Source organism: Phoxinus phoxinus, assembly GCF_949152265.1.
Source record: "Phoxinus phoxinus genome assembly, chromosome: 2".
NCBI classification, from domain to species: Eukaryota; Metazoa; Chordata; class Actinopteri; order Cypriniformes; family Leuciscidae; genus Phoxinus; species Phoxinus phoxinus.
The window spans coordinates 37,181,793-37,195,017 of record NC_136877.1 but is presented as its reverse complement, the minus strand read 5'-3'; the positions used below and the strand labels follow the sequence as shown (position 1 = coordinate 37,195,017).

The window sequence follows — 13,225 nt, the reverse complement described above, 5'->3', positions numbered from 1 at the left end:
CGATAATTGAAATAAAGCAGATTTTTTTATAAATATATATTTAAAAAAACTAATACAAATATTAAAAGCAAATAAAGTTACAAAAAATTACAACTAAAATTAAAATGAAAACAGAATTTTTTAAAAATAAAAGCCAACTCAAAATTTGAATAAAAAAAAACTAGATTAGTATATAAATAAAGTAAAATAACACTGCTCAGGTTTGACATTTAGTTGTGAAAAATCCCAGGGTCATGTGATGTGCTGTTATTTGCTCAAAGGACAGTCTCTGAGCAGCGCTCAACTCAAACACACTGCCTTCTCAGACATATGTGCTGATGCCTCACCTTTGAACCTGTCATCGGAGTCACTTTCACTCTCACTGTTGTCATCTACAAACAGAGAAAAGAGTTTGTTTGATGTCAAAGGGTCAACTGACAATGTTTTTTTGGTCTGGAGCACATTCTGAGAGCTTACATCATTGTAAAATCTTTACCTCTTAGAGACGCAGTTTCTATGTTTGAAAGTGAAAGCTTCTTTAGTCTCTTCTTGCCTCTTTTTGTACAGTAGATAGAGTTTATTCTTTGCACCACCTGACAGGGAGAAAATGCATTTTAACAAATTGAAAAAGACTTTCAAGCTGCCCCTTATGTACACATTTACCCTGGAATGTTATTAAGTTTTGCAAATAATATTTTAAGAGGCTACTGTGTCCAGATGGAAAATATATTGATTTTAGCTATCAATGAGCTCCTAAAAGCCACTGGGACCACTCTATAGCAACTTGTAAAATGTCTGGAAAGGGAAAAACAGTGAAACTAAATATGTCAGTCCTTCAGGGCATTTTTCTTGAGAGTGATATGTAAGCTTGAGCAAAAAAAAACATAGTCTATGTTTTTCGCTTTTCTTTTTAAACTCTGCAGCATGTAAACATTAAGGTTATGGGCATTAAAATTGAGTTTGGTTCCCTACAAAAAAACCCAGGAGCAGAAAAAGTAGCTGTAAGGCGGATGGGTGTGTTGCACCTAGTTCTGATGAGCCAACTTTAACTCTTAAAAGGTAGGGTAGGCAATTTCGGAGAGGCTAGCAATAGCAAGCTAGCTTTGAAAGCATAAGATCCCACCGTCCCTTCAGCCACCTCCAAAACACATGAATACACACAGCAGAGTCTGCAAAGAGGCCTTAAATTACCTCATGTCTCAAAGCACATAACATACAATAATAATGAATGTAAACAAATTACAGAGCTCTTACTTGTACCACCTGACTGCAGCAGATTAATTTCGGCATTGATAGTGTTGACATAAAAATGCATAAGTCTATTTATTTTAGTCTTTTGCTAGTACCAGCAGGATAATAGTAACGCTAATAGTCTTGCATTCCTTCAGGTGTTAAGGCTGATTTATACTTCTGTGTCGGACCTACGCCGGAGTCATGACGCTGTAGGCAACGCGTTGGTTTTCGTTTATACTTCTGTGTCTTTGTCCGCGTTGACGCGCAATTACACATGCAGAGGGAGCATGTGAAACCCGAGGGAGGGGTTCTAGCAGACCAATCACAGCGCTTGCGTCCGCGTAGAATTGACGCGTTGTTACATTTTTGGAGAGGTGCACGTCAGGATACGCCGGAGGGTACGCGCGCTACACACAGCCTACGGTGTAGCTACGGCGTGAGTTCGACGCAGAAGTATAAATCAGCCTTTACTATAGAGGGTATGCACGTGACGTCACCGTCGGCTGGGGTGACTGCAGTTACTGAGCAGCAGCAGGTTTTAAGTGTGAATGCCGCGGAAAACCCCCCACACAAAACACATCTAAAACAGGAAAGAGCTTTGCGATTGACTGTACAACAAGATTTGACAAGAAATCTGAGTTATAAATAAACTACAAAAAGCTACAGAACAGGGAAGCAAATGGATCACTGCAATTCATAGAAACAACTGGACTCCAGGCAGCAAAAGGTGGATTTGCGGTTATCATTTTGTGTCAATACGACAAATTTAGGGGTAAAATCATACCCTATATATTGTATTGTTATATATTGTATTGACAACTCATCAATTTAATATTTACCATCGTTTATTCTGCATAATTGGATGTTTTTAAATAGACATAAAATGATCACGCGGATTTAGACCTACCTATATTGTATTTATATAAAGCGTTCACAGGCAACTTTGCTTTATTTATTTCCCCGGCGTGGAAATCAGGCACATATGAATGCCAGGAAACACAATTCCTTGCTGCATGTCAATATCCATGGATCACTGGATCAACTGGTAAGTTGTAAGAAACACTATATCGAGTCCAACCTTTAGTGTAAACTGCTAATTGTTTGTTTTACTCGCATTTTTGCAGTTCCCCTATTAAATCCAGTCATGCATCAGGCTCTTTTGCCAATCAGTCCAGCTGAGGGGGCGTGTTACGGCAGGAAAGTGACATTAATGCATACTCTCTATTCACACCATACAAAGACAGCTACATAGACTGCTTTTTCTCTGTGCATTCCCTATTTATTCCAGGCATGTGGATCTTGAAATCCATTTCCCATTCACCTTAAAGCAGGGTTTCCCAAAATGTGGTTCTTCAGTCGATGAAAAGCATATATTGTTATATATGAATATATTAACTTAAAATCTCAGTTACTTCAAGTAAATATTGTATATCAGAGGGGTTTGGCTGACACAAATATTTGGGAATCCCTGCCTAAAGGAAAGCATAATGAATTATTAAAATAAAAAAAACTAGCAATGGTTAGCCACTCATTTCACTCCATTCTACCCTCATTGTTTACCTTGGGGACTCGTTTCTGCCTGTGGGAGGCCAAGGTATCGGTGGCAGGGTTCAGGCTGTCATCTAATAGGCCACAGGGGGAGGAAGGCATGCCCAGCTGAGGCAGCAGCAGCATGTCATCATGGCTGTGCCTCTTAGACAAGCGGGATGGGCGCTGGCTCTTCCTGTCAGCAGGAACTGGCAGCCGCAGAGACTGACTACTCGGTTTAGAGGGCAGCTGGTGAGAGTGAAGTTGATAAGAAATTAAACTTTTAGCATAACTAAAAGGAATGGATATAGATAGTAAATTCGATATTTGTGCACTTAAAACGTGCATAAAATACAGTACATTATGTTGCAGCATATTATTACTAAAATTACTAATAATATGGTGAATTAATGGATTAATTGATTTGCATTGATCTTAAATAAAAGCTTAAATAAAAATCATATTGAAAAGCAGGTGCTATCATCACTATCTTACACAGCCAAGGAAACTACCTGGGGAGATGTAATGGACTTCCTGTCCTGGGAGGTCCATAGTCTGTTGAGTGAGTCCCGAGACCTCTCGGGTAACAGGCGGGAATTTCTGGCCAGACATCTCCTCAATGGATCTACATCCTCATATGGATTCTCTTTCTCTGTTTGTAGAAGAGCATAGGAGAGAGAGAGATAGAGAGAGAGAGCGAGAGAGAGAGAGAGAGAGAGAGAGAGAGAGAGAGAGAGAGAGAGAGAGAGAGAGAGAGAGAGAGAGAGAGAGAGAGAGAGAGAGAGAGAGTCAGGCTAAAACCAAACACCAGCTGCCCAAGAGCCAACTTGAAAGGTAGCGAGGTAACATGTCTTCTTAAGGAGTGAGTGGGAAAGAGGCAAACTGATAGGGAAAGGGTGGGCAGAGGTTATGGAAGGCGGTGGATGATGATAATGAAAAGAAGGAGCCGGAGGCACCCAACGGGCAGCTATTGAGTGGTGGGAAAGGATTATTCATGGAGGTTTACTGCTGGCGTGCTTGAAACTCAAGTGCATTGTCTCCAAAAACAGTTTCTGTTGGACATAAGCCTTTGGACAGCACTCTGTCTCCTGAAATAAGGGCCAGAGATGAGTCAAGATAAGAGAATGCAGACAGTCCAGAACCCTAGTCTGACTCCATAACAACAAAAAAACATTATAAATATTTTGAATCCAGCTTCTTTGACCAAATGTGTTGAGGATGATTTCTCTTTTTGATAGCATGTTTTCTCATGTAAAAGGGTGGATCACTTGCTCACCTAAGGATATAAATAAAATGTTGCTTTCCCCTTCAAGAACCTTTGGCAGACGGATGGGCGGCGAGGACAGGGTGACCTGAATAGGGTCTGCAAGAGGTTTCAACTCTAATGTGGAAGCATACTACCATTACATGAATGTGTGTATACACTATCAATGTTGAAACAGTTCAACACAACAGTTGTGATGCTTAATATTTTTGTGGAAACCATGATAAATTCCTAGTCTGGTTCTACCAGACTCTCGTACATTTCATTTGTTCAGAGAGTCTGGCCTCTCTCCATTGACAAGCGTTAACTTCCTTGAAGGCGGGTACTGTGTAGAAGTTTAAAACTATTGGATCTGCCCAGAGTCACTCTGGATCTGCCATAACCAATCGCTAACGTTTGGTCGTGACGTATGACGGCTCAAACTAGCGCACAACCTCAACGTCATTGTTCTCAGCCACTCCCTCTGTTCGCTGATTGGACCTGCAAAAAATTTATCGGAGAAAACCCAAGAATATACCACAATCCCAGACCTAGTACTGAAGGAAAATTAAAATTGAGCGGAAGTACGTAGGAGGGCGGAGCCAGGCTACTAAATTCCAGGAATTTTTGATGAATAGAAAGAACAGTATTTGAAATAGAAATATTTTGTAATATTGTAAATGTCTTTACTCTAACTTTTGATCAACTTAATGCATCCTTGCTGAATAAATGTATTAATTTCTTTAAATGTTGCTACTTTGTTAAATAATATATAATAAAGTAGCAAATTTGTTTTTAAATTAATATTATATTAATTTATTTAATTTATTTATTTAATTAAATAATTAATTGCATCCCTTTAAAATAACTGTGTTGTTCATATATAACATCTGATTATTGCATATATTTGTGCCAGGTCAATATAATGAAATCCTCTAATTGGTTATTCTTTCCATGTCACCAATTTCTGGCTGTCAAGACAATGAAATGTAAAAAAAGGTCTGAATGCTGCCAGTTTCAATATGATGTAATAGCAGTTGTGCACATCCCAAACAAAACATTGCCCTACTTTTCTATTGTTTTTCTTATTGTAACACATTGGCATATAACACATCTTTCTGCCCTGTTTCCCTCCACTAGATACACAACAGTGGCCATATAACATTAATATCCTAGAACACCTAATCTAATCTGTGTAGTAATCATGCCGATTTCAGCAAGAAACCTGGATCTTGGTAGAGTATAACTTAAGGCTAATATAGGACATTTCTGTAATACAGCTCCAGGTGCTCTACAGAAGAAAGCAATCAGATCTGTTCAGTTCATGTTGGATCTTGTAGAAGAAAACATTATCCCTTCTGCAACCATATTGTAATATGCTGTACATATTAACACTTTCGCAAGAAAAAAATACATGACATGTCAAAAGTGCTACTCAGTGAACTTGAGCATAATAATCATAGTGTAACTTCTTGTGAAGCTCTAGCTTGAGAGAAGGCAAATAACTAGCATACAAACAACAAACTACAGCCTGACCTCATGCGATGAACTGCTGAGATTTGCCCTAGTGCCATTAAGGCTGAGAGGCACAATGACAGGCCAGATATTGCCCAGAGTGCTCTGTGAGTCTCCCAAACGAAGCGATGTAATGACAGCATGCTGGAGAAATGATATGCCTTCCTGACCACTCACATACAGGAGGGTATAATCAACTTCTCTACTTACAGGAGCTCCACAAAACACACAGACAAAAGGAGAGAGAAAGCGGGCACCCCTAACCAAAACATACTGTGCTTCTGTTTACACAATAGGATTTTCAAAGGAAAGGACGTTGAGTGCTTGATGAGTTACTGAGCAGTACACAATGTCAGTATCAGACTACCAATAAAAGCAACAGACGCAACCATTTTATGACCATTCTGCGGTCTTCCATGCAGTCATGTGAAATGAGGAATGGCCATCACATGAAATGGCTTTGTGACGTGTAAACAAGCAGAAAGAAAAGCCCAAAAAAAAGGAATGAAAGATAGTCTATTCAAAAACAATCACACACAGCAATATGGCTACTTATAAGACCCTCAGTAAAGGCTAGGGGTGTAACGGTACACAAACATGACGGTTCGATACGTACCGGTATTGAAGTTATTTTTAGATATAATAATTAACACTCAAATAAAAAACATGTACTGTAAATTGGCATAAGGCAGGTTTTGTAACTTCTAAATCTAATTATAAAGTAAATATTCTACTCATATGAATTTTTTGAATATACCGGTAATCATTTAACTTGTTTTCATGACAAAATTATTTAAACATACAATAATCAAGACATTACTAACAGGTAAAGTAAATATAATTAATAGTTAGTCTCTAGCGAACTAACCTGCTGTCGACACTTAATGCCTGAGGTAAATGTAATGCTGTGAGATATTGTTCTCAAGCTGTTTTATTGATATCTTTCCGCAGTTGAAACACTGGTTGAGACGTAAACATATCGAGCAATTGTCTCTTCTTCTGCGCGCCCTTCTGGATTGGAGTGTGGATCGCCTGTGACGGAATGTATTTGTCATGCGACTGAATGCACTGAACCGTGACGACCGCACTGCACCATACGGTTCTAATACATGTACCGTTACACCCCTAGTAAAGGCCCCAATTTACAAATTCACAAACAAACTGGTGTGATGTAATTTCGAACAAAATCAGGCTAAAACAAGGTTAGTTTGTAGTTAATTTCGGGAGTTTGAAACAGCTTGCCAGAGCGAACTTTACAGACAAGTTTGCTCTGCCTGATAAACACCTTTGACTACAATTGGTCAGTGGTGTTTGCATAATATGTAGGTGTGCTCTGAGATTCCCGCCTTCTTTGACATGGAAATTTTCTCCAGTCAGACACAAGTGAAAACGGGGGAGCGAAAACCAGTCAGTATCTGGTGTGACCACAATTTTCCTCACTCAGTTCAACACATCTTCTTCCCATAGATTTGATCAGGTTGTTGATTGTGGACAATTTCTTTCCCAAAAAATTCCACTATTGTATGTTGTTGCCATATGGCGACATATCATGAAGTACCCTAAAACAATATTTACCGTAAACAAAATATATATTTTTTTACAGCACTTCAAGTTAAGCCATTCTAAAAAAAATGTGTGCGGTAGAGCGTTTATTAATTTGAATTAAAAGCGACACTGAAATTTATATATATATATATATATATATATATATATATATATATATATATATATATATATATATACTGTAAAGCTGCTTGCTTTAAAGCCATATATTTTTTTAAAGTTGTATATACTGTAATTAAAATTGACTTGACTGAAGTGGCGTATTGCAAAGCTTGTTCAAACATATGCACATCACGAGAATCAGATGCTTCCCTAACTGCTATTTTAATGCCACTGTAGTTTTTATTGTCTTTATTTTGTTAGGGAGGAAAACACGGAGTACATATTTACATATTCATCTTAACGCGCCCTCAGTAGCATTGGCGACTTTGGGATGTTCACTAACAGTATACAACCTAAAAGATATTTCGAACTTCTTTTTACCCCTAGGTGAAGAACAAAAAAGAACTTTGCCATGAGTATATTGGGGCCTTAAGGCCTAATGGAAGAAAGTAGCCTTTGTTGGGGACTGTAAATCATTGTGACATAAATATGTTTCCCTACAAAAGATTTATCTCTTTGTAAATGTAATATGACCTGGCCATCTGGAGATATTTGGCCAATCCATTATCACAATACTAATGTGCATTGCATATGGGGGATATGTCATAACTGCCACCAGACCAGACAGGCTCTGTGCCAAAATGGCCAAAAGTTAAACCTAAAAGGAAGGTTGCAGGCTAACATGTATACCATAAATACTGTTTACGTTTTAAACTTTTTGCAATATTTTAGAAGGAAACAGGGAAGAAACCTTGGGTTGTTTAGTGACAGCCTGAGAAAACAGACTGTTGTGCTAACCACAGCCCGGTGCTTCTGGAGACCACCCTTGGATGCCTCTGTCAGACACTGTTACACCAATCCCCAGCTCAGTGGTTAGAGCTGGAACTAATCAGCATTCGTAAAAATGTGCAACCGCAATGCTTGATCCCACACCCGAGGTGTTCGCTGGAACAATGGAACCGTTGTCATGGGGAAAAGGCTGAGAGTCACCCACACCCCAACCGCTAGCGATTGATGCACCACCTTGACCCAGTCACTATCATCATTTCTAGAACAACATGCAGCAAAGGCGGTATTATTGGCTGTAGAACTAACAATATGACATATAAACGTCAAGCCTACCAAACCCTGACTCCTTCAACGCATTTGCCAACTGGAGACTTATTTAACCAGACTTCTTTACAGCACCTGATGCCCTACCCTCATCAGCAAAAGCAAGACAGAGATTTACAGTCTGGCCACAGGGCAAGACCCATGAACGTTGTAACAATGTCAACCCCCTTAGGGTCTGAGCATTAGTGCACACAGACTATTTCCTGCCAGGAAGGAATTTAGCACATAAAATCAGCCAGTGTCACATGCCAGTACATCATCACCTTTAGTAGACAAAAAAGGGAATTCAACCAGGGCTTATGTGAAGAGTGCACAAAATAAAACTTAATATAATCTTTTAAAAAAGAATACAAAAGTTTAAATGTATAATACAAAATAATGTTTTTTAATTAAAAACATGAAAGGATAAATATTAAAGGAAAAAATATATACAATATATAAAAATATATAGCTAATTTATGACATTCATACATTTATTATAAAATAAATAAATTATTATATACATATTTTTTTGTTCTTTCTTATAATTATGTTATAATATAATTATTATATAAATTATTTGAAATATATGAAATACAAAAATATATATAAAAAACTGTTATTATTGAAAATAAAAATAATTTTTTTATTGTTTATATATATTTATTAATATATATATATATATATAATATATTATATTTAATATATTATATAAATATAATATATTATGTTTATATAAAATACATAACATATTTTTAATTAAAAATACAATTATAAATATAAAATAAATATTTTTATACCATTATAAAATTAAATATTTCTAACTAATAAAAGTTTTCCAAAGTCATTTTCATATTCAAAAGAAGTCATTTAGGAGAATAGTATGCGCAAACAGCAGGGAACTGTAAATTTGTGCAGTGCGCATATGTAAAAAAATAAATAAATACAATTCCGATTTGAAGCTTGTGAAGTTAACACTACGATCGGATTCCTTAATTAATTAATTCCGAATGAATTCATTCCAATTGGAAAAAAAAAGAAAAACTAGGTACGTTTACCTTTTTTTTCAACTGGAATGAATTCATTCGGAATTAATTCATTCCAATTGAAAAAAAAAGGTAAACGTACCTAGTTAAAACTTTAGCACACAATCAAAAGGGAGCAAGTAGGATCTATCACCAACTGTTGGCTGTTCTTACCCACTATGTCCTCATATGCATTCTCCTCGAGTGTGCTCTTGGAGCTGGGCCGAGTGTGTTTCTCTGTGCCATTCTCTGTGGGTGAGGAGGGGTATGAGGAAGGCAGACTGACAGCATCTTCTGACTCACACGATTCTCTGGAAAACAAACAGAGATAAAGAAAAAAAAAAATCACAGCTTTGGACATGACTTTTGATGAATCAGTGAAAAGTGGTTTTGTTGGCTTGGCTTAAGGCAAACATCTTTAATTTGAATGATCACATTCAGGCCAGACCACCTGAGAAGATGAAAGCATCTTTCACTTATGAGGATCTTAAATGTGTCCAATCGCTCAACAGTTTTTCGGGAAGACACCAGTGAAAATTTTAAGCAACAAGAGAGGATTGAACAACTTGCTTGAATAAACATGACTTATATAGTTCCCGCCTCTGATTGGATGGTATTTATTGTTTATGTAAACGAAGCCAAAATGCCGTTGCATGACAATATACACACAATAACATGGTTGGAAAGCTAACCAAAAGTTGGAACCCCAAATTAGCAGTTTGACATGACACAATATAATTGCTTGCCTATAGTCTCTAAACGGTTGACACTGGTCCAGCCACAGGAATGTCAAACATGGGCTCAATTGCAGAGCAGTAGAAATGCTCCAGTACATGAGGTTCAACGTTACATCGGACTGACGTCATGGGGTCTCACCTGGGAGCCCAAACACCTCCAAGTGGAAACAAAAGGGGCTTATAGCGAAAGTAACCGAATTTTGGCGTGTTCGCACCACAGGAGCTAGGAACGATTTTAGTTCTAGGAACTAATTTAGCTCCTACTTCAGAGTAGGGTCTAAACCAGCACTATCCGTGACGTTAGTGTACGCTGATTGGCCGAATGCACGCAAAACACCAGCTCCCGCCATTTTTTAAAAGCCCACCATTCATATTTTGCTTCGGAGCCGAGCGGTTGTGAACAGCGATTGCTCATTACAGTCACCCTTCAACTAAAGTGGATTCCTGTGCAGAGAAACAGCTCTTTTAATTGCTAAAAAGAGCTTATTTTGAGGAGATTTCTCCTGGCGTTGTGAGAGTGCATACAGCGGTGATTCGCATCCTGAAAGGGCTGTGCTGTGTGCACAAATAAGTGCAGCATTTTACCCCTCAGCGTTTCGGCGCGTAAGAGTAGATTTCCTAAAAGACCTTTTTGAAGACATTTCTCCATCCGTGCATTCCTGGATGAGGTTATTTCCTGTCCTTTTCTGACGGCCACAATCGTTGTCTCACATGCCTAGCATGCTGAGATGGCGTTCGTGGGTGGTTCATGCATGGGAACATGTCCACGTCGGTACGAGGATCGTGACTCTCCTTTCTCGTAAAAGCTTGATTCCCCTTTGTTGGTCTTCTCAATACATTGGGAGTTCGAGGGTTACAGCGAGAGCTTTCCGCCAATAAACCCCGCAGACCTCCCGCACCTCAGAGTGTCGTGTGCCGGTGAGCTGCCGGCTGACAGCGTGGGTTGTCACGGCAACCAATCACATCATTCGGTGCTCCAGATGAGGATCAGATGCCGATAGCTGCACTGGTGAGAGGGCTATCTTCTCTGGAGAGGAAGATTACGCTGAGCTTCCCACTTCGGCGGTGTTTGCTCATGTTGAATCGGATTCCGAGTTGACAGCCATGCTTGCCTGGGCCGCCGCGCACTCATACTTGTTCTGAACGATCACGCTGGATGATTGGTTTCGGGGCTCGAAGCGTGACGCGAAGAATGCCTCGCCTTGCCCCCGTGCCTTTCTTCCATAAATGAAGAGCTTTGGTAGTATGGAGATACATTAATGCAAAAATCTGTTCAAAATGTTTCCCCTCGCTCTACCCTCGACTGTGGGCGGTCAGGGGGTTCGTGGGGATTCCCCAGGTGGAGTGTGCAATTGGGGTGCATTTATGCCCGCAAAGGGCACCACCTGGAGGAATCATCCAAGGCTCCTGTCCAGCGACGGTGAGATGATGGCAGCTCTGGTTGCTAAGCCTCACAGTGCCGCAGGACAGGCCATCTCTGCCTTGCATGCGATGGCCATCCTGCAGGCAAAAGCACTCAATGCACGAGGGTAGTTCTTAGCCAGGGATTGATGCAGGAACTGTGCACAGTGACTGACCTCACCCTCTAGGGCCACTGGCCCAACTGGACCTGGTTCTCAGAACTGATGATCCTTGCAACAGCCCATTCCTGGCGGATCCCTCTGAGAAAGGACCTGCTTTCTCAGAGATGGGGAATCATATGGCACCTGCGTCCAGACCTCTGGAACCTCCACGTGTGGTCTCTGGACGGGAGCTGTAGGACTTAAGTGACCTACCGCCAGTGGTAGTTGACACTATCACTTCAGCGAGAGCCCCCTCTACGAGGCGAGCTTATGCTTTGGAGTGGAGTCTGTTCGCTGAGTTGCTGAGTGGTGTTCTTCCCAATGGGAAGAGCCCCGGAAATGCCCCGAAATGCCCGGTTGTGCTTTCCTTCCTTCAAGATGGCTTGGAGTGGAGGACAAGGGTTAAAGCAAAAAAAAGTATTTTGACTGAAAAAATTTCCTCGGCCAAACGCCATTCCACAGCCTGTCACACACTTAGTTTAAGAGCAGTTTTCTTCTTCTTGTAATTAGGAGTATAATGAGTACATGCTATACCTTTACAAATGAAATACTCAAAGAACATTTGCATTTAAAGAAAGGCCATTTTGAACTGCATTTATATTATTATTATTTTAGTCTAAATTTTCGACTAAAAATCGACTAAAAATGACGTTAGGAAAAAAAACGTTAAATTAATTAGCTGCGCACTGTGCGCAGTACTTGGTAGCCTTGTTGTCCGCCTAAATGAATTATAAATAAACATTTTAAAAAAAGTAGGCTATTTGCAGTATATTAAATCGTTTTTGACCTAATTATTTTGCACTGAAATGAGTCTGACACACGAGTCTGTCGCCTCTGACAGCGTTGCATCACGCGCACCTGCGCAATTTCATAGCCTGTGATTTCAGAAAATAGTACTGTTGTCAACTAGTGATATCATCACAAGAACTTTTGAGGAATATGCAACATAATTTAGACAATTGTTTTTATCATATGTATTATAATAACTGACAGCTCGCAGAGTGAGGCTGAACACAGGAGTGCAGCTTCGCGGCTGAGACACGAATAGACTATTAACTTAAAGCTTTACTCTTAAACACAAAAGGCACGTCCATTTTAATAAAACAATAATATTTATTAAACAAACCAGATCAAGAGCAAAAACGAAATAAAGTGCATAACTGAAAATAAAGCATAGGCTCAAAACTAATACAAACAGTGGCACAGCGCATTGCGCATTGGGCTACAATAATTTTTTCCCGTTTTCTATAAAAAAAAAAAAAATGCTGCCACACTGCCGATGTCTTTGTTGACATGGTAGAGGAGGACTGACTATGAATTAAACGCTCTCACAATTAAATAAATAATATTCAGCAAACCTTCTAGTAGCCTACTTTCTTCAATCTGACTCTCTTATCCGGTGGTTGGGCTAATCCAAAAGAAGTGAAAACAAGGGGGGTGTTCTGAAGACAGACTGTTACCTGTGAAACAGGGGTGCTCTGAAAACACCCCCATTAGCAATTAGTGCTTTCCACCTGATGAAACGAACGCGGCAAAACTGATGAAACGAACGCGGGAAAACTGATGAAATGAATGCGGAAAAACTGATGAAATGAACGCGCCAAAAAATCGACCAATCAGAATTTTGGTCAAGCCAGAACGTATCGA

General features: G+C 39.5%; 1 protein-coding gene across 4 annotated transcripts in view; it reads right to left on the bottom strand.

The window, feature by feature from the left end:
• Positions 1–13,225, bottom strand: part of dennd2b (DENN domain containing 2B) — a 60,757-nt gene that overhangs the window by 18,138 nt on the left and 29,394 nt on the right. For all 4 annotated transcript variants that reach the window (XM_079605225.1, XM_079605227.1, XM_079605224.1 and 1 more), the window contains 5 exons: positions 9,454–9,590; positions 3,252–3,391; positions 2,773–2,988; positions 476–572; positions 327–371 (listed from right to left, as the gene is read on the bottom strand). In XM_079605225.1, the coding sequence (XP_079461351.1) occupies positions 327–371; positions 476–572; positions 2,773–2,988; positions 3,252–3,391; positions 9,454–9,590 (635 nt within the window). The remainder of the gene's footprint in view (positions 1–326; positions 372–475; positions 573–2,772; positions 2,989–3,251; positions 3,392–9,453; positions 9,591–13,225) is intronic.